The 22,319-nt window shown below is 40.0% G+C and overlaps 1 protein-coding gene across 1 annotated transcript; it reads right to left on the minus strand.

Moving 5' to 3' along the window:
* Positions 1 to 1,171: 1,171 nt before the first annotated feature.
* mtnr1c (melatonin receptor 1C) lies at positions 1,172 to 22,028 on the minus strand. The gene is made up of 2 exons (XM_084719435.1): positions 21,160 to 22,028; positions 1,172 to 2,574 (listed from the first exon to the last, which is right to left on the minus strand). The coding sequence occupies exons 1-2, from the start codon at positions 21,359 to 21,361 to the stop codon at positions 1,709 to 1,711; spliced, it is 1,068 nt and encodes a 355-aa protein (XP_084575561.1). The 5' UTR covers positions 21,362 to 22,028; the 3' UTR covers positions 1,172 to 1,708.
* Between the last annotated feature and the right edge of the window lie 291 nt (positions 22,029 to 22,319).

A 22,319-nucleotide genomic window follows, 5' to 3' on the forward strand; every position in this document is an offset into this window, starting at 1 on the left:
TGTAGAAGTTTGGTGATTCAACATGGCGGCCTCTGTGGAAGCGGACCCACACCCTCCTGTCGATGTAAAGGGCTCATTTTAATGATGGGCTCAAACTACAGGCGTTTTACAAACAGATTTTGAAATCTGGTTGCATCACACATCAGGAGAAACTTCACACACACATTTGAAAATAAAAGTTACGTCACACACGACAGGATATTATTATGATTATTGTGGCAGAGGGAGCACGATCTCATGTGAACGTGATTTCACATGAACTCACTGGGTAAACGTGATTTCACATGATCTCATGAGGAACATGATTTCATACGATCTCAGTGCAAAGCAGATGTAAACAAAGTGGAGATTGACATGGTTCAACACCTTGCTGGAGTAATGCTTTGCAGTGAGAAAAAACAAAAGCAGATGGACTGAAGAGTCTGGGTGAGCAAATGTTGGGGAGACACCTTGTTTATTTTTCAGTGAGAACTGGAGGTGAGATTTTAACTGTCAGTGTTAATGTCTGTCAACAGTAGTCAAGTTGTTTGTATAGTTTATATAACCCAATATCACAAATGACACTTTGCCTCAGGAGGTTTTACAATCTGTACAAGCTGACACCTCCAGTCCTGTAAACCCTTGAAAGAGAAAGGAAAAACAGTGGCATACAAGCTGATAATGTTGTCAAAATCTGAAAAAGTATTGATACTTTTTCAATGCGACGTGCATACAAACAATAAAACACATTTCATAGTATTATAGTACAGTACTGAAGCTTTGAAAAAAAGACAAGATCTCAGTTCAGTCTTGTACTGTCTTGCTTGAAATTTGGATTGCAGCAGCAAAGCCTGGCCGTGTTAAGTGACAGAGGAGTTTAGTATGGTGTGGAAAAAGGTACTGAGAATTGTTTTTTTATACCAGTATTGTATCGAAGTTTAAAATTTTGGTATTGAGACAAATCTAGCATTAGCCTCAAGGGTTAGAGTTGACCATTGCTTTGCAACACCATCTGCTGCTCAGCTGCTGCGTCTCCTTGTAGAACTGTCTCTGTAATTGACTGCTGCGGTCCTGCTCATAAAGTACTGACCATCAGCCAGATTTAAACTTGTAACTTGTTTGCAAGGTTTAAGACTGGATCTATAAACCCATCACAGTACCAGATAATCTTTGCTGATTATCTGATTCTCAGGAAGGGTGAATCTGAGGTAAATTGGCCTAAAACTCCTATAGTCTGAGCCCAGGTTAAGGTAACAAAAATACAACTCTTATTTTCAGGTGATTATACACTAAGACAACATACTTATAAATATTATATTCCATTTCTGCTGTATTTTGCCAATAAACCCTGTAAATCTTCCACACTGGACCTTTGAAGATTTTATTAAAGTAATTCTCAATGCTGCCTCCATTTTTGGTGAATACCGATATGTTACCTGAATCTTTTTTCTGAACTTGTTAACCAGTTTGCCAAGATGCTATTACAAAAGAACACGATGTGCCAGTGATACAATTGTTTTTTTTTCTTCTTCTTCCTGACATAAGGGAACAGCATCTGACATGGCTGAAAGGAGTGTGATGGCAGAAGTGTCCTCTCCAAACATGATGACATCTTTACAAAAAAAAAAAAGATACACATCTCGTGACAAGGCACAGGGTGAATCGTGTTGCACATCCACAATGAGGCTCTAGAGAAACTTAATCCCAGTTTCCCAGTAAAACATTGGTTTTAGACATTTATCTCTGCTACATTATTGTTCGTTGCAGCCGGTGAAGGTTTACTCTTCAGTCCCTCTGTGGCACACCTGGAGGTTTCCATGAGGAGCAAACGTGGGATGCAAAGAGCAAGAAGGATAGTCTTGTACTCTTTACGGAAGTTTTGGTTTAGTAATCCATATATGATGGCGTTGAGGCAGCTGTTGAAGTACGCCATAAAGTAGCTTGTGACAAATAGCCACTCAGGTATGTTAGGCGCAACTTTTACAGGGTTTATGGCTACAGCCAGGCCGATGAGGTTCAGAGGAGCCCAGCACACTGCAAACAACACAAACACCATAAACATTGTCAGGAAGTTCCTCACGTCACTCGGTTTCAGTTTGGTCCTTTGCTCCGGTTTAACCCGATGTTTCACCTGAATCACCAGCACCCATATCCTCATGTAACAGTAGGACACCACCAGCAGCGGGATCAGAAAGTGGATAACCACCACCGAAATGGTGTAGTACGAGCTGACCGTCTGGGCAAAGGTGCAGGAGTAGATGCGGGGATCGTACTGCAGCGAGCCGACGAAGAAGTTGGGCACTGTGGCGATGGCGGTGAGCAGCCAGGTGAGGAGCAGGTAGCAGCAGGTGTTCCTCAGGCTGTACAGGCGGTCGTAGTGGAGGCTGTGACAGATGTAGCAGTAGCGGTTGATGGCGATGGCCGTGATGTTGAAGATGGAGCCGATGACGCTCAAGCCCATGATGAAACCGCTGGCCTGGCAGTGGAGGTCGCCCATGGTCCAGTCATTATGGAAGATCGCTGTCAGCACCAGAGGGTAAGGGTACAATGCCACCACCAGGTCTGCCACAGACAGGCTCACAACGAAGATGTTGCCTGGGGGAAACAGGAGGTTTAGATAACAGACAAAACATGACCCAAACTGGTGTATAATTAAAGCATACAGCGCTCCTTTTTTTGCTTTCTGCTCCGGGTCAAAGTCCTTAAAATAAACCCAGTCACTGGAAGTGAACTGTGTCTTTCCATGGTAAAAGAGCAGCATCATTGTGCACTATGAGCTTCATTCTGATGATGGTTTTATGATGTACTCTCCATTGCACTGATGTGGATCCAGGCACATGCTTTTTTGTCAGAGCTCTCTCTGTTGCAACCTCTTTCTTTGCCACATTTTTGCCATGCTGCACTGGCATCTAGGGATGGCAGTGATGGTCTGTTAGTTCACTGCTTTGGTCCAAACAGAAATATCTCAATAGCGACTGGATGGACTGAAATTTGGTACAGATATCTATGGTAACCAGAGGATGAATCTCACTGACTTCTGTTCCCCTGACTTGAGTGCCATTTTTTGATGAGAGTTGGCAAAGGTACACACATTCTCTACTCAAGTAGAAGTACAGATGTCTGTGTAAAAAGACTCTGGTAAAAATAGGCGTTCTGATTTAGATTCCTTGCTCAAGTAGAGTTGAAAAACTACAGGGTCTGACATCTGTTCAGAGTATAAAAGTAAAAAGTTGTCCTCTGAAAGACATTTATACCAGCTGTTTCTGGGCAAAGCTAACTGAACCTCACCTTTTCTCTACGGTCGAACCTCCCTCTCTAGGCCCCATCTTACACTGAAACTTAATTTATTCAAGTTGTGTCCAAATCCACCTTTGCCGGCTTGCGCCTGGGTTGTCCCTTGCGCCAGCAGCGCACAGCAGGTTACACCTATCAGCTGCACCAAAGTACCTTCATTAATTCACAGGCGAGTTTAGGCCAAGCATGCAATAAACCAATCAGAAAGTCGGGTCTCATCACCTTTAAGAAACAGGTCTGCATGAGAGTGTGTGATATAAGGAGACAGCAGGACGTCTCCAAAGCAGCTTCATGTGTAAGTTTATTTTACATTAACACCTGCAAAAACTTATCATGCTCACTCAGTCATGCAGATATGTAACTGCTTATGTTTTACACTGAAACACCTTGAAATTATGTTATATTTTATAAGGCATTATTATCATCATCATTATTATGCAGCTCTGCTGGCTGAAACTCCTGAAGAAGTAGCTGGTGGGCAGGAGCAGGAGAGATGAGTGAGGAGTCGGGGAGAGGAGAGACAAGCCATGAAGGTGAACACCCAACTGAGCCGGATTGAGGTGCAGCCTCGACCTGTGAATTATACACAGATTATCAACCCAGCATCAGACTCTGACAGAGGTACACAGTTTTCTCTGGTCTTGTGGTCAGATATAACCATATAAGATCATAATTGTTAAATCCTTGTTTTTTCTGGATCCCAATAAACACGCAGACAGAAACACTCCAGCTGCTCCAGCTGTCATGTGACTGATCTGTTAAAGATGATCTGACAGATGTGATCCCACCCTGTGTGCACTTTGCAGGTCTGTTGAAATATACTGGGCTTTATAATTCTAATAATAATTCCTGATTCATTATTTGTGAGAATATTTTTACACACACACACTGTTTTAATGAAAGCTGTTTTTTGATTGTGGAGACATGCGTGCACACTTAAGCCAAGCGCGAAACTCAGTATCTCTTGAATAGATTACCATGATTTATTGTACATACATCCATGCACTTTGCTGGATAGATTGTAATAATTGATGATTCTTTGATTTTCATCCTTCATCTCTATTTTAAAATCACTTAAGAAAAGGATTTTTTTCACAGTCAAGAAGAACACTTACAATGACCAGTAACTCTTTTACTGTTGAAACGTGAGTACTGTTTCAAGACGGACTTGAAGAAGTGTTACCCTGTCCTTTAAGGTCAGAGCTGCCCAGTGCAGGGGACTGCTGGCCTGTGCTCCCTTTGTTTTGGCCTTTGGCCATAGCATTTGTCAAGCTCATGCTTTTATTTTTTTTCTCATGCACTTTCTCTGAGAAATGTGTCTTTCCTTTTAAGTTTCTGCTTGCAAAATGAAGCATATGGATGATTTTGACAATCATCTCTGCAAATGAATAAAAATATTAGTAGGGTTTTAATTATTTTGATATGAAAAACCTTCAAAATGTCCTTGGCTCTTAGGAGAGGGTCTTCATAGCACCGTATAAAAAAGCACCCCATTATGTTTACACATTAATGGGATTTGGACCTGTCCCACAATGCTGAATAAAAATGATCAACTTCCCTCAGTCTGCTGATTTGAACATGAGACTTTTGTTTAACTGATTCACGCAGTTAAACATGACTAGAAAATAAAGACTAAATTCCACTCATACATCACACTGTGATGGCAAGCTTAAGAACCCCTCTGAAACCAAAGAGTAAGCCCTGATCATATATACTGTATTTGACTTCAGTGGTGGCTTCATCTCTTGTACCTCTCAGAATCCCATTAATGGCCATTAAAATGTTTTACAGGCACCTGCACTTGGCTTTGTTTACTGACAAATAATATATCAACGTGTCCTCTGAGAAAATGTAGTTACAGGGCCTTTGTTCCAATCTAAACAGAACGTCTGACTAACTTAACTTCAACAAAGCAGAGAGGCATAAAAATTACACACTTTTTAGCCTGCTGTAAATTCTAAAGTAGGGATCATGATTTACCACAACTGAAGAGGGTAAAAAAGTACAGATTTATCCATTACTCAACAGTGCAAATATTTACTCACATTTACCCTAAAAGTAGATGTGCAATCTGGGAAAATTATTTACAAGCACGGTGTACACAGGGACTTTTAGGGACTTCACAGTATTAAACAATCCCCAGAGCTAAATTATTAAAGACTATATGATAATATAAAATGATTCTTTGACTTATCATCTCATACCATCATCAGATCAGAATTTTAATTTGTCCAATACTTTGGTTTCTGTCGTACTACCTGCAAAACTAATGACATTCCCATCTGTTTCAGCTGTATTCTGTGTTTAGTGCTGATTAACAAATGTTAGCATGCTAGCATGCTAAACTAAGATGGTGCACATTGTAAATATTATTATTATTATTATTTTTGTCTCCACGTGACTACTGGGCAAAACAGTTTTTGAAATTGGTCAAATATTGACGGAGAGCGCTGAAGCCAACAGAAGCAAAACTAAGCTACAACACTGTTAAAGTAAGTCCATCAAAGTGCTCTGGCACAATCAGATTGTTATTCTAAGTGTCTGACAACTTTATGCAAAGGATCCCTGCAGAAACAGGGTAAGATACATTTTGTTGAACCAGAAAACCAAACTCACCACACTCCCTTTGCAAAACTGTAATTTTGACATCATCATCATCTGCATTACAGAAACAGAAACAACTTTACAGAAACAAAAGAAAAATAGCCAATCCACTGTTTCATTAACCAGAAACTCTGATTTGGTCATAGTAAACCCTTTATTCTTTGCATTAGGTGTGAAAATATTCTGGTGATACCAATGGCATATAGTAGAGGTAGACAGGATCACAGCTCCCCAAAAGTGAAGCCAAAGCTGCTGAAGTACAAGTCATAAATCCTGCCTTCCAATATAATAGGTCAAACAAATTTTTCCCAAAGATGGTTTCTGTCATTGTAGGTGATTCTTAACCTGCTGATGTTTGTTCAAATGTTTGTTTTTCTGATCACTTTGATTTTTATTAGTTATTTGATTGTATAAGAATGGGGTTTTGTGCCAGGCCTGGCAGCTGAGCCCTGATCGCGATCGAGTTAGCCGGCTATGTGGGTCGGAACTCAATACCAAGACTCCAACACTGGTCAGTGCTGCGCAGGCTCTGGCTCTAAATGACATCACCAGCGAAAGATGGCAGCGCTCTTTCCAGGATATATTGCCTTCATTTTTGAACAGTAGGAGGAATTGGAGAAGCATTGTCCATCTTTATTTACTGTCATTTGGCTAAACATGCTGTTTCTCCCCGCTGCTTGTCTTAACTCCCTCTCACTCCTCTCCCGATATTTTCCCATCTACTTTAATGAATTAAACAGCTGCTTCTGGTTAAACAAAACATATTTTACTCTTTAAAAAAATCTTTCTCTGTCGTGATACTTTCCATTATGTTGTCAGGCACTTAAAATAACAACCTGGGCCTGTCAGCGGCAAAAACAAGCACTTAGTTTGATTCTGAGCAGTTGCTGATTTTGCTGTAGCTTAGTTTCACTTCTCTACAGTGCTCTCCCTAAATACCGGACCAACTTTGAAAATTATTGTTCCCATTAATTGCTTACAAAAATAAGGAAAAATAGGGTGCAGGTTGAAAAATTTCAAAGTTACTCCTTAAACATCAACATGTTAGTGTCATTGTAAGTGTACTGATATTAGGAGTTAGCTAAAAGTTCCACAGTGTCTAACCGCAGCCTGGCAGAGCCACTAGCCGTAGACATAGACATATGGCAATGTTTCATTTGGCAAGTACATTCCAATAAAATGCTCAAATCAGGCTGCATTTGCTTTAAAGCTTCTTTGCCTCTGGGAACAGACAGTCAGACACTGGGTTTAAGTAGATAAAACCAGGAGATGGGTGATCTTAGCGTCATGTTACATCCAAACAAGTTCCTGTCCTCCAGGGGTCTGAGCCGATGGCAGCGTGACACTGGATCTCCTCAGAAGACATGAATCATAGAAAATGATGCCTGATATTGTTACAGCGCAGCTGTTCTGGGTGGGGACAATAAAGCAATTAATCAAACTGCAATGTTGTGTCAGATAAGAAGACAGATAACAAGAACATAAAGTGGCCTCACAATACAATTCAATTTTGCAGAAGAAGTCTTCACTTCCTGTAAATATAAAGTAGATTATTTGTGATGGAGATTTTGCTCAAGTAAACCCAGTGTTTGCCACTATTAAATACAGTTTACCCATCTTTTTAGAGATAAAACACTATCATATAATTAGTAATTAACTGATAGAAACTGCATAACAAAGCAAAACCTGTCCAAAACTATGATTACATACCAACGTTCAGACAGTTTCTCATGCACCATTACATCACTAGTTTGAATATAAACATTTATGTTTTCTGCAAATAATCTGTAAAGGATTATATATAATGTGCCTCATTTTAACAACATTTTGTGTCAGACGTTGGGGTGATTCCAAGGTTGATATAACATAAACCACCTTCTGAAGTTGAAACATGAAGGCACAAGGCTCTCGCTCTCACTCAGACAACAGCTGAAACAACAGCGTTGATTGGCAGATATGATGGGAGTGGATTTAAAACACATGTTGGCCATTAATCCTCTACATTCAAAGCTGGTTATAATCCCTGCACCACGGGAACAACACTATTACAGTCTGTTGTTTAGCAACCAGTCTAATTTTAATTTATTCATCTGAACTTGATGCATCGAATGTGCTAATAAAGAAAATAACAAAGAACATACAAAATTATAAACAGAGTTAGGGAGTAACAGATTGCATGTAATGGGAAATACAAAAAAGTTGTGTTCAGTTATCAGATTACTGATACGTTTAGTAAAAACAGGGATTATTAGCTGGATTACACTTTTATAATTCATGTAACATAAAAAAAAAAACAGTACACTGCCATGTACAGTGTGTACACATTACAACATTTCACTACAGTCTCACACCACCACACTGGTCTCAGTGAAACTAGTCAATTCATTATCATGGCCTGTAGTGAAAAAATGGTTCTCTGTGTGGAAGTTTCAACATTATTTTGTTGGAAAAGATAAAGAAAATCAGAAAAGAGAAACAACATGACAGTAGAGTGGCAGCTGTGCCTTCAGCTGTGAAACTTCTGTCATCATCCAAGGACCTGGCATCTAATTTAAAGAAACATTTACACGTCTGAGGAACCGCTAACGTTAGCTACACAGTGTCTACTGTTTTTCCAACCCAATTTTGCGCCCTCTTCCCTAAGACGAAAGCTTCAGCGGTAGGCTGCATGACAGCCAGTGACAGCTATGCTGGGCTGGAAGCTTGTTCCTCTGTGGTTGGTTTAAACAAACAGCCAGCCACACTTCTGATACAGCAGATTGTTTGGTGTAGTCTCCCCAGTAAACGCGCCAACCTCTCCAGCTCTTTGGGCCTTCGCTGCCAGAGTGTCTTTGGGCAAAGCAGATTAGACAAGTCAAGTGTTTTGCAGGGAGCGCTGCCACTGCACACACACTTTGGAAAGGTGGAGTTTGGAAAAACGTAACGTAAATGGCAAGGTAGCCCTCCCAACACTGATTATAAAACATAAGAAAAATATGTGCAAATGTATTTCTAATTCACGCTCTTTTCTGGTAATTTTTAATTTTTTTAAGAAGATCTGATGTTGGTTTCAGTTTTTCCACAGACCCGGCTCAGGTATTCAAAGACAGTTTATTTCAATTTAGTAAAACAGCACAAGCCCTGTCTCTCAAGCCCACTGAGATAAAAATAAAAGCATTTGTTCTTCATCCTCGAGTCAGCTCAGTGGGCAAATCTGTCAGATTGTATTTGTGACGCTCACAGTCCTCGCTGTGCGCATTTGTCATTTTGCAGAGGTTTGATTCCTCGCTGACATCATGCAGCTCAGTGTTATCGTGTGCGCCGGCTGGACAGGGGCATGCTACATGGCCTTATAGCTCTCTCTGGCTGAACCCTCTGTCCCCCCTTATCGTCAAGAGGATGAGGTAAGTGCTAAAACTCCGCTGAGAGGATTGCTGTGAAGCAGCCAGATGATTGTCTTTGTTTTGTTGGCATTCATTATTAAAACACTGGACAAGCCATCACCTCTTGCTGTTTAATTAACCGACTTGGCCAGCCTGATACTTATCATACCCAAACCCACAGTACTCAAAAATGATTTGTTGTTTTTAGAGTAAAACAGACGTCTAACAAAGATACTTTCACTCCTGGAGACCAGAATAGAGTTGTGCCCACTGACATCTTTGGGAGCTATTATTATCAACGAGTGTGAGTTGGATGGAGCTTAACCTGAATGCTGATTGGTTACAGGCCATCGGGGACGACCAACTTGCGGCCTCTCAGTTCCCTGACACCATTGGCTCTGTAATTATCTACAGATACTCTCACAAAAAACTGTCAACCACGTAAAATGTTGCATCAAATCAACTGATTCTTTGCTTTTAAAGCAAGACCACCCCCTGAATTCCCCCTGGTGCATCACACTCTATTTGTCTGTCACATTTTTTGGCAAATGAAACATAAATCAAAACAGTGCAGCTGAGAGGTATTCAGCTATGCGTGAGTGAAACAAGATATTTGTCATGAGAATCACCCGGTGCACACCAGGCTGCAGCTATTCAAAAATATATTAGACAGAAAGTGCCTCACACCCTCCCTCCCAGCATCTAAACCCACATATGTATTAAAATAGGCTGTGTATACAACGTGGGCATATTTATGGCAGATTGCTTCATTCCAGCTGAGTAGTTCTGAATAGTAAAAAGAACAATGTAGGAAACAAAAAGGGAGTTACGCCAGAGCAAGAATGTCTAAATAATGAAGATGAAAGTGCAGGAGATAAACAAACCAAAAAGACAAAACAAAAGCCTGCCGGCTGATTTTCAATCTGCCGACTTGCATGGTTGTGTGCAAGTGTGAATCTCAAGGGCTTATGTTGCTCTGTCAAACCCACCGTCTGTATCCCATCATTCTCACGGCTCGTACAAGAAAAGTGATATACTACGCTTTGATTCACCCGGCTATATTTATACACCTTTGAAGGAAAGATGAATTCATAAAAACATGTAGGAGGAGGGCTGGCATTGCTTGAATCCAGCTGAATGTCAGCAGGGCTTATTACTACAAGTGCATAGCCCAAATTAGATTACATTCGATTTACTCAGCATGTTATCATAAATAAGCAAGAATAACCTTTCGGCAAGGGCATCAGCACTGATGAATTAGGAGTGACTACTTCATGAACTCATGTGTAAGGGGCCAGAGAATTTTTTTCTAAGAAGTTTAACATTAAACTGACACAAGCTGCCTTTTGGTGATGCAGCCTGCTATGAGCCCGGCCAAAAAAAATCATCGTCATCATCAAAGGCCAGAAAATAAGACTCACTGGCCCCGAGAGAATTCAGACCACCAGGACACAAGCAGCGTCTGGACCAATAGTGTTTAATTCGTTAGGCGAAATCCCGGAAACGTGAGGACGTTGGTGAATTATGCAAATTTAAACAAAACAGCCTCCTACAGTAGAAAGTAGGGAATGACTGGAAACAGATATTTCTTCCAACCGAAATTGCTCATTACCAATCTGAAAATGTCACCTCCATGATTACCTTGGCATAGTTTAAAAAGGTTGCATTTATCTTAATCAGTCACTGATTATAATTATTCCGTTCAACTGATGGGGACGTGTATACGGATACAGAGACAGATCATTTTGTTGTGTGACCAGATACAGATACAAATGATGATGTCTCTGTGCACCTCTATTAGAATGAATGATTGGATCTAGTGAAGCCTTTCTCAACCACTGGCCGGTGGAGGCAGTGGCACTGCCAAATGGTTATGCCAAAAATATGAAATTGTGCTCAAGAATTCACAGAAATTAAAGTCCAATAAAAATGCATAACTTTGATGATCAATTACGCTTTAATATCATCGCACCAATCAAGACACATCATCAGGTAGAGACACTAACACTAACTAGCATTTCCCTAAATGCAGTGACACAAAATTGATTAGTTTTTCTGATGCAAAAAAGTGATGAGGGAGACAACCCTGCGACAGTAAAAGCTCCCTGAATACATTAAGTTTGGATTCATAGTGGCAGAAGTGATGCTGAGCTGAAAGCATAGTGTGTTTGAATGTGGTGAAAACCTGTTTTTTCTCATTTATTTCAGAAGGTGGTATTTGGATTTTTTTTACAATAAGAAGTGGGCCTTAAATTTAAAAAGTTTTTTTTTTAAAAAAAACCTCATGTAATGTAAACTGGGTGTGATTTACTGGTGGGTATGCGAGGATTTCCAGGGATGTGATCACTAGTCGTCACCAACAATAATAGTCAGTTAAACTATATAATAATATTTTATTAACGTACAACACCAGTTAACACTTGACTCTAAAATGTTACGCATGTGCCCAGCACTAGCCGGAGAGCCAAGATTGTCCCCGTCTCCCTGCACTAATACCCGGACGTAAACCAGTGAGGTGGAAGTGGGGCAGATGACAGCTTGTTTGTTATTTTTTTGATCTAGAAAATCAAAATAAGGCTGTATGTTGTCTGTGCCAAAATAAACTTGACATACAACAACTCGATTAGAGCAATGCATACCCACATTCAGCACAGGCATGTGGCCGTTAATCTGCAAGGAGAGCAGGCTGCTGCTGGTGGTAGCTCTGCTAATGTTAGCTACACTCTGTGGCAGCTAACATATGGCATCGTCTGTCTGCAGATGCTGTGATCTTGCTCAGTCTGAAAAGATATCATATTCACTGAGTTGTTGCTGTCATGTTTTGTAGGACAATGTGCAAAGGACATAATACACATCGCAAAGTGCCACATCCCAGACAGCACGCATACATCCGGCCGACGTCGGCCACAGATCATGCGTCTGCGTTTTACTCCTAAAGTCTGTAAATGCATCTGAGAAGCATCGGCCCATAGCAGGGACATGGTTTGCCAGAGGGCCGGTTTATGTGCTCCATTTCAAAGTCGGTGATAGGTCGGCTATGGATCGAAACATTGCACGTCATCCAACTGGTCCCAACGTAACTGAGAGCAGGTGTTGGCGACAGAGAGGCTACTTCATGTCAGCCATGACTGGTCTTCAGGTAAGCTCACTTTAAGCAAATATATAAAAAATAGCTTTTATAAATATGACATGCAGGGTTAGCAACATAAGTCGGAATTTAGCAACATAAGTTGTTAAGCCCTGACTGGGTATGCTAGCACAGGTGAAGAGCCCAGATGCCGACTCCTAACAGGCTAGCTAGCTAGCTATCTTAGCAAACATTAGTTGCTTATAAGTCACAGACCTGACCAGCGAATGTATCAATTAACTTAATTTAACCATTGCTAGGTAGCCATATTTCTTTCCAGCACATGAACAGTCTCCATCTGGACAACAAATGAGTGTTGAATTTGGGAAAGGGTCCGGTAATGTTAGTTAGCGTTAGCTGTTAGTAGCTGGAGGGCTTCTGTGTTTTTACAGCTGCAGAACTAACATGAGCGGTTAACTGGCAGCTAACGAAGGGAAGCTCTGCTCTGCTCTATTTGAAAAAATGGCTCGGTGTAACAATTTTCCATAGTTCGGTACTGGTTATGGGCCATTGTTGGTGTGTTTGCACTGTAAGTGAAGTTAATATCCACTTCACGTAGGTGTGTCTGAGTTTAGTGCAGCGTCTCTGGAAAACACATGAGACTCCAGTTGTTTCTGTCATGTCCCTCCAGGTATTTTTGACCAAAAGCCGACGTCTCAGTGACATCTTCCCAATAAGCAAACGCTCTCCATATGATGTCTCGCCGATGCAACTTTATTCATCGTGCCAACATCGGCAAGATGTGCGTGTGCTATCTCGGATATTTCAGTGGCAGCAAAATGGTTTAAAAAAAACAGTATCATTATTATTCTGTGAATTATTATAGAATATAATTTAAAATGATATATAACATATCAAAATATTATTCGGTGGCCTTATCTTGTCTAACATCATTCCTCACATAAGCAGTCAGTGATGACCTGGACCGATCTGTGCATGCCACAAATCTGCTCTGCTCCTTGAATTTCATGCTAACTCCAAAAATGGACTCGTTTTGAAAAGGAAAATACCTGATGAGCAGACCCTCTGTCCTGATGCAAAGTAAAACTCAGACTATACTGCAGCACATATAAAGTATGGTTTTACTGCTGAATGTAAGAATGGCTATGAGTGAGCTCTTTGCCTAAATAAGTGTTTAAAACCATACAAACGTCAGCGCCACTTGAAACAAAAACCCAGCAGATGTTGAAGACATGACATGAAAAAGTTTGGGAACCTCTGCCTTGGCCTATGGTTCAGCATGAGGAAAGGACAAAGCATGAGAGTGAAAACATTGTACTACTTGATGAATTAAATAATAACAATTATTCATAATTCTATGAATGTTACTTGGGCTTCATATAGGTGCACTGTGTTTCATGGCTTATTTTTATGAATAAAAGCGTTTCAAAAACTTCACCCATTCAGATTTTTTCACATACATCGCACCCTGAGTGTAAACAGCAGTGCTTTTACCTTATCTAAGCACGGTTTATTCCAATAATCCTAATCTGATAACATCCTACCTCCACACGCCGCCCGCACTAAAAAAACTAAATGTCATCTGCAATTTTGTTGTCAGGAATGGGAGATATGTTTAATGTAGTGTGCTAAGTGTTATTCCCTGTGGATCTGTGCTGTCAATTTAAATAGGTCTCTGGTTTGACTCACTGTGTCCTCTGACTCAATTAACCCCCTCTGGACACTCCGGTTTTTAGGTTTTATTCATGACTGCGGAGTGACTGAGGGGATGCCGTGCATGATTTAACAATAAATTCAAAGTCCATCCTCAACCTCACACACCCTGTGACCCACACACAGCGCCTGACATGGAGGTGCAAGCTGCACACACACACACACGTACACACACACATACACAGAGTCAAGCTCATTCTTTCGTTATTTTCTCCATCTGCTCCCCTTCATCGTTCTCTGTCCCTGTCTCTCTCTCATGAGTGCGTTTTGTGCGTGTATTTTTAGTGTGGTTAACCCCAGTGGGAAACTCTAGTGTTAACACCCCAATGGCAGTCCTATAGTGCCATTCTGCACCCTTTGAACATTCACTGGTTAGATACTATTACATCTGCACACTTGAGAGAACCGTGAAAATGGAACATATGGTACCAATTCTATTCAGATATGTGAAGATATGTATCACTCACAAGGTGTACCAGCATCTACCAAATGTGGCCACATGCATGTTTTTTTTTTCTTTTGGGGGGGTGTAGCAGAGAGATATATGGAGGCAGCGTGCAAGGCGAGTGTTTTGAAGTGAAGCAGAGCGGAAAGGTCCTACTGCTGTGTGTGTGTGTGTGAGGAAGCGAACCAGCAGTCTGAATAGTGTGTAACAGGGAGAGGAGACGATGTTTTCTGCCTGGATTCCACAAAAATATAGGTCGCATTTTATTTTACCGCACACTGATAAGACATAACAAGCCATACTTTATATCAAATTAGACAAACACTGGAAAAGATATGTTCTTTGTTAGACAGTATTAAACCCTCATTAGACTGTATTAGAAGGTCATTATGGCCACATTACAACAGAAATGTACTGTGAACTAAAATGTATTACTTCCCACTGTTAGACCCTCATTAGACTTTTTTAAAGGGTACTTTAGAACAACAAAAGTACTTCTCTGGGACCAGACACAGAAGGTGTATCTCAGTACAGTTACACTTCTGTTGTAATTGGTCCCTAATTGTCATCTAATGAAGTCTATTAAGGGTACAACAATGGGAAATAATACGCGTTAGTTTACAATACACTTCTGTTGTAATGTGTCCCAATCACTGTTGATACTGTAAAAGTGTATTTCAGTTATGGATGAAGTAATGTAATGTTTTGAATGAGACTCATTCAGTTTTCTGCTTTACTGATGATAGTCTGTTTTATATTATTATTTAACAACTTGAAATTACATCCCATTCCCTTAACCTGCTATTCATATTTCAGTAAAAGCGTCAGTTAGGTTTCTCTGTCTCTATGCGTCTGACATCATGACATCTACTTTTTTTCCCCAGATTTTCCCCCCGCAGCTGAGCCACCATTTTCTCTTAATGACTCAGAAAGAAGATTAGCCTCATGCAAGACAAATTATATTTAGTCAGATATAAAATGTCAAACTGAATTGGTTAAACTGTGTCTTTTAAGTTTCCACAAACTCACTGAACATGACAAGTTGTTGTTAAGTCAGGCGTTAGCACTTGTATTCACTATATTTAACAAAATGAAATAACACATTAAGGATATTATTAAAAAATACTTGAAAGTTGTTAGGTTGTTGAGGTGTATTATTTTACTTTTGGGTAAAGCAAATAACTGAGCTGGAAAATTGGAAACAATCAGATTATTATGTACATCTGACTTAAAGCAATTGTGTTAACTTGATTTGAATATGTTTTATTAATTTGGGGACGGTCCAACAATTCTCTTTTTTCAGTATTATAAAGTCTAATAAGGATCTAACAGTAGGAAATAATACACTTAAGTTTACAATACAGTTCTATTGTAATTTGTTTCCAATTACCTTCTAATAAAGTAATAAGGGGGTAATACTGTCCAGTAAAGAGCATATTATTTCTAACAAGTGCAGCTTGTTATATTTTATTAGTGTGCTGAGGGTAGTCTTTACCCACAATAGATTATAAATCATACCTGAGTATATCACTCACCAGTCAGTTTGTGAACCCAAGGGATGTTATTATATTATACAGCACCTATCACCCCTTCACAAAGCAGCCATCTATCACAGAAACTGGTCTTTCTGGCAGACAGATCCTCCACAGCTGTTTGCTGTTCTTCAGCTGTGTCCATGCTTTTCCTTTTGGAAACTCTGTTCAATTAAACATTCATACGAAGTGAGCTGAAACTATAAATAGCTTGTTAAGAACAGAGAGGAGATTGATGATAGGCTAACAGCAGTAAGTTTCAGTCACTTAAGGACACTTGAAAAAAAAAGAAGATAGCTACAGCTTCTGCTGGAGTTTCAGGTTTCTACTGACACATGCTGCCTGACGGGACACCATGACGCTGGTGAATGAAGACTCTCGTGTGACTGGACCTGTCAGTCAGTCCAATTAGAGTCGGAGAACAGTGACACGAGGTCTGTAATCAGTGCAGTGTCTGTGGTCGGGCAGCATGGAGAAGACTTCTGAACAGGCCATTTACTCCTGCACTCTTGTTTGGGACCAGTCGAGTGTGGCATTTTTTCAGACTGGATAATCAAATTATTATTCGGGCTCCTAAACTTCAAGCCAAACTGCATTTGGCGGTCGTACGCACAAATACATTGAGTGTGTTACGCAATATATTTGAAATTGTAATTAAAAGCTCATTATTCCAAACGCTCGCTGACCTAATCCCCCTGCTTGATTTGAATGTTCTCATTAGCATCATGTTGTGATCACTGAGTTTAGTCTTTTGCATCAGCAGAAGGCTTCCCTGACTTTTCTTTTAACCATAGACCTGCTCGGTATAAAGGTGCAAAATCCATCATCTCCAGCTCAAAGCACCACAACATCATACTTACAGTTTTGTGGCTCTTTTTTTACGTTTTCAGCCTAACACATCTCAGTGTTGTGTTCAGTTCTTTCTGAAAAAACGAATCACGAGGTTTGATCATGTAAGTAAAGCAAAATATGTTTTATTGTTCTTGTGGCTGGAGAATAAAATATGCATTCTGTTTTCCAGGACTGCTTCCTCTTTCATAGACACTGTAGGGCGCCAATGTATATTTACTGCTCAGACGGTCCTGTGACTGGTTCTTTGATGTTTTTTTCTATTTTTTTGTCACTTCTCTAGTTTTTCCATGCCAGACAAGAAACAGACTCTAACTATTCAGATATTATCAGTTTTTATAGACGGAAATGGACACCAACACGCACAATTTACAACCCAAGATATGACTGATAATTGCATTTGTTCAGGGATCGTACGAAAATTACTCGTGGGAAGGGGAGGGCTGGAGTTGGGGGTGGAACCTTATGTTTTACTTCTTAAAAAAACAAGCTCCTCCCCAGCATCATCAATATTTACTTTGGACACGCTGCTGGAAAGAAGAGCAACACCCCTCCCCCCTGGTGTCTCAACATAATATAACAGTGTTAGATTGATACAAGAGGCAACTGTGTGTGTTAACTGCTTATTTTACTTTGAAACCATTTAAAGGTTTATCTGTGGTACACCACAAGTTAACAAGACATAAATTTCTCAGCTGACGCAGTTAGCATTGAAAGTAACAATAACAGTTAAGAGTGTAAGCGCCACCACCCCGTTATCCTAAAGCAGGACTGGCTAGCTGTCCAGTCAGAGGCGGGGCCTTAGTTCAAACTTGTTTGATGGGTATTTTTGAAGGTGCATTGTTTTCTGTTTCAAGTTAATTTAATTTATTCACCATTTTACAGCACAGGATTGATAATGAGATGTTACTTATATTTCATGTATGCTATTTACAAAAACAAAAACGTGTATGCATAAGGGCACAGTCGCACATGCTTGATGCAGGGGGGTGATCATCGCCTGCCGAGGTGAACGCCACACAGGCTTCTTTGGTATTAGCTGAGGCTGCAACTTTGCCACTCAAAGTCAAATCTGAACCCTGTCTGTCTGTCTGGTCCTGCCCCTGCTAACAGTAGACAGCAAATGCTTCTGATGTCTGTGGTAATCTGTGAATACTGTCTGTTGCACTGTAGTGTCTACTGTGATATTGTCTGATGTTCCTGTACTGAGCTCACCTACAATGCTTCGATACATAACTGGACTATTTTTATAATATCCACTGATGTGCACATTAGAAGTTAAAAGGAGCTTTTAAAAATGATTCTCTGCATGGAATCAATCACTAATAATCAAAAAGTGTAGAGATGAAACTAACAAATATTTTCAATTTCCGATTAGTCTTTCTGATTAATTTCACGATTAATTGTTTAATCTATGATGTGAAGAAAATCAGAAAAATGCTGATCACAATTTCACAAAGCCCACAGTGATGTCTCTAAATTGCTTATTTTGTCCAAAACTCTTCATTTATTGTCATGAATGGTAAAGAAAGCCACAGATTCTCACATTTAAGAAGCTGGAATCAGCAAATGTTTGACACTTTTGCTTGAGAAATGACTGAAATGATTTATTGATTATCAAAATAGTTGGCAACTAATTTTCCTTCAATGGGCTAACCAATTATTTCACTTATCATTGCAGCTCTAAAAAGATGTTTTCTGTGTTTCTTAAACCTGATATTATTTGCTTTACTCGTAAATAACAAGTCATTACACCCGCATCATCATCTTGCGAATCCTGAGTAGACCACTCTGCTGAAGAGTTTATTATGGACATTTAACCTTTATAACACTTAATTTGGTTTATTGATATGGCATGTCTGAAAGTAATTCTTTTGTTTTATTATACTAGAATTCTATGTTCATTTTAATATTAGTCTAGGGAGTAATGCAGTAAGTAAAAAATATGTCATTATTATTACTATTATTATTATTATTATTATTATTATTATTATTATTATTATTATTATAATTATTGTTCAGATCAATTATATTTCTTTGTATAGAAAAAATCATCCATCATCATCCATCCAAACGTTTACCATTTAACTTGCCTTGTATGCAATAAATTGTTGGAACCGCTTCCTGATTCTTGTGTTTAAATGTGGACCACATCAGATGTTCTATGAACCTTCACCACCACAAACAATGTAGTTTTTTCATTACATTAGTCACACTTATTGATTGTGATGGGAAAAATATGGTTATGCACATAAAAGCTCACTTCTTTTTGATATAACTGTTTTGACGTAACTATTTATGTAACTAACTATATAGCAGTGGATGACTAAAATAAATTATACATCTGGGGTTGGAAAAAATAATAAAATACCCTTCCCTGGTCTCCCCTATAAGTCAGACCAGCCTGTCCTTAATAAAAAGAAAAATGACAATACCCTCACACTTTTCTCACCGCCCTCCACTTGTAATAGTTTTCCTACAGTCCCTTAGTTCATTGAGAGAATTGAAGTGACAGACTATTTTTTCAAAAATAGTACAAAGTACTGGTTATGACAGGAGCTGACATAGGGCCACTTAAGACAATTACAAACTAGAAAGTAAAAGGGACAACTGAATGATGATGGCATATTTGCCCACAAAGAAAAATGGTATTAAACTGACCACCTTCTTCACCTTCACACTGCTGCTGCCAGGACACTTGAAATGTAAGACACCAAAATATGAGGTTGTGCTCAACATTAAACTCTGTACAAAAGGACACAGGAGCTATACACCAGCAGCGTGTCTCACCTTGGCTGCTCATGGGACACTACAGATCCCGCCTGATGTACGGAGGGATGTGATTTATCTGGGATGGTGAACCAAGGATAGAGTCAGATGGAGGGAAGGATGGAGGGTGTTATTATTTATGAAGAGATATGAAGGCAGACAGGCAAGGCTGTGGAGGCTCCATCACAGTGGGACTGGAGGCTCACTTTAGATAGCAGCCTGATTGTCACAACACAGAGGTCACACGCTACATGCGATATTACATAATTAGAGCCATGAATGAAGAGAGCAGGGCGTCCCACATACTGAGGGTCATTGACAAACACTTTTCCTGTGGATTTAGAGGCATTTTAAACAGACTGATAATGAAACAATTTTTTTCACATTAATTTTGATGAAATAAAAAAAATCCCAGCTCCATTTTGAGTTTTTAATTGTTCCTAATTTAGACATACTTCACATAATTTAAAAGTAGAATCAGTAGGTTTTGTCCAAGCTATTCGTGAACGTACCAGAAAGACACCAGGACGTCAAATGCCATCGTTTTAGGTTGCACAGCAAAATAAAGAGAAAAAAAAGGAACTACAGGCAGAGGGCAGGGTCTCTGCAGACACAGACATGATCACACACTTCTAGTGGGTCATAAATGATGATTGAAAGGGATTATGTTTATGACTCTATACCTTTCTTATGGAAAGTGTTGCATATCATGCCTTATACAAACAAACAATTCATTAATTTCTGACACTACCTTTAGATATTTCTAAAGTAAAAGTTTCTAAAATAAGCGCTATAGTCCAAATAGTGAGTTGGAGCCACATGCTGTATAATAAACAGGTTGAAATTCTATTTAATCTACGGTTGCAGCAAGTTGTTTCCCCCCACAACCTCCTCTGAGAGTCGAGGAAGCTCAGGCAGGCTGCAGGAGGGCAAGAAGAGTATAAAACCATAATTAGACCACACTACACTGTAAGCTGATCAGTTGTTATAACTGTCAGTTGACCGTCAATGTAAAGCCATTATCCTGAAAACAAAAGCCCACTGCTCTTAAAATATTCTCTCTGGAGTTGGAGGTCAGTATCTGTCTCCCATAACTGATATAAAAATCCACTCCTAAAAAATTATTAAAGGTTTCTTACCACTCAGAAACACACACTTAGTCATTTGATGAACATTTGGCATTAATTAATCAACTCTAATTAACATAAATGGGAAAATGAAAACACAAGTTAGCAGGAATAGAAATTTCAAAGGAGAACATCCAGGCTGTAATGCTGTTGTTAGAGGAGAAGATGACAGATCATGATCATTTATGATTTTTGCAGTAAATGTATTACATATTTCTCTTTTGGGGGCTTTCCCAATCAAATACTGATATGTGAAGTGAAATTAAATCTGCATTTATATAATCTTGACAAGCATTAAAGTGTCCATGCCCCCTCTTGCTACCCCATGAATATTCCTCTCGATACGCCCCTGATTATATCTTTGCGTTTACTCTAAAATCAACACCTTTTCTCTCACCTGCATTCCTGAGCTTTTTGTTCCTGTACACGGACAGGATGACGAGGACATTGCCCAGGACGTCCACCACGATGGTGAAGATCAGCACGCTGGCCAGCGCAGTGGACACTCCAGAGGAAGAAGACGCGCTCAGTCCCCCGCGGTTGCTTTCATTCCGGGACAAACAGTTCGACCCGTTCGCATCCTTCACCTCTAGATCCATGTCCCCTCAGGGTGCAGTGGTTTCCATGGTGGGACCACTCCAAAAAATTATTCATAGACCAGAAAATTCAAAAGGATTTCACCGGAGGGAGTCCTGAACTTTTTGAGGGACGAAGCCACACTCCTCCACCGACTGTGGTGGAACAGCAGGAGCAAGACGCGAACCACGACATGATCCTTATTTAAGTAGTAACAGGCTTGACCCACGCAGGGAAACTGAAGAAGTTAATTTGTGAGGTGATGAAGATGCCAGGAGCTCGTGTTTGGCCGCCGTCCTCTGTGTGGTCCTCATGAGTCACCGCGGCTCTTCCTGCGCGCTGCTCCATTCTGTCAGGAGGGCTCGTTCAGGAGGCATGTGAGCGCTCTCCTGTGCGTAATGGAAATGTGAGGATGCGAAGCTCAAATACTAGTCCCATGTCGGCTTTTAAGGGAATTCACAAAGACTAGATCTGTGTTAAGATTTCTCTGTCGGCAGGAAGACTGACGCGTCTATTAGAAATGTCAGTTAAGATTGCGAGCTGATTAAGAGCTATAAATCTAGTTTTGCGTCCTGGCCCTCCTTCCTGTACCTGCCTCACTAAATAAAACCACAAACACCCGACAGAATGTGGAGTTAATGTTAGAGAGTCGTCCCTGGAGTGTTGTATCTTACTTTAAGTGAGAGGTTTACAACAGCAGCCATTAACAACTTGTCAGGTTTCTGTACTGATCTCCATCAAAACACCGAGCCTCTCCCTCCGTGTGTTTGGAAATGGCGCCTTCATGTGTCTAAAAGAGACTCTTGCAAACAGTGAAAAACAAAAATAAGTGGTTAATATTTTACATTATGTCATGATTTATTTTATATTGTGCATCACCGGTGTGCATTAAGGTGTCACAGAAGTGCTATAGAAAAAAAATCTGTCAAATAATGAAATAATATGAGGTGGGTAAGCCTTCCTGCCCAGACTGACTGAATA

Source organism: Lutjanus erythropterus, chromosome 5 (assembly GCF_056507025.1).
Source record: "Lutjanus erythropterus isolate fLutEry1 chromosome 5, fLutEry1.hap2, whole genome shotgun sequence".
NCBI lineage: Eukaryota > Metazoa > Chordata > Actinopteri > Lutjaniformes > Lutjanidae > Lutjanus > Lutjanus erythropterus.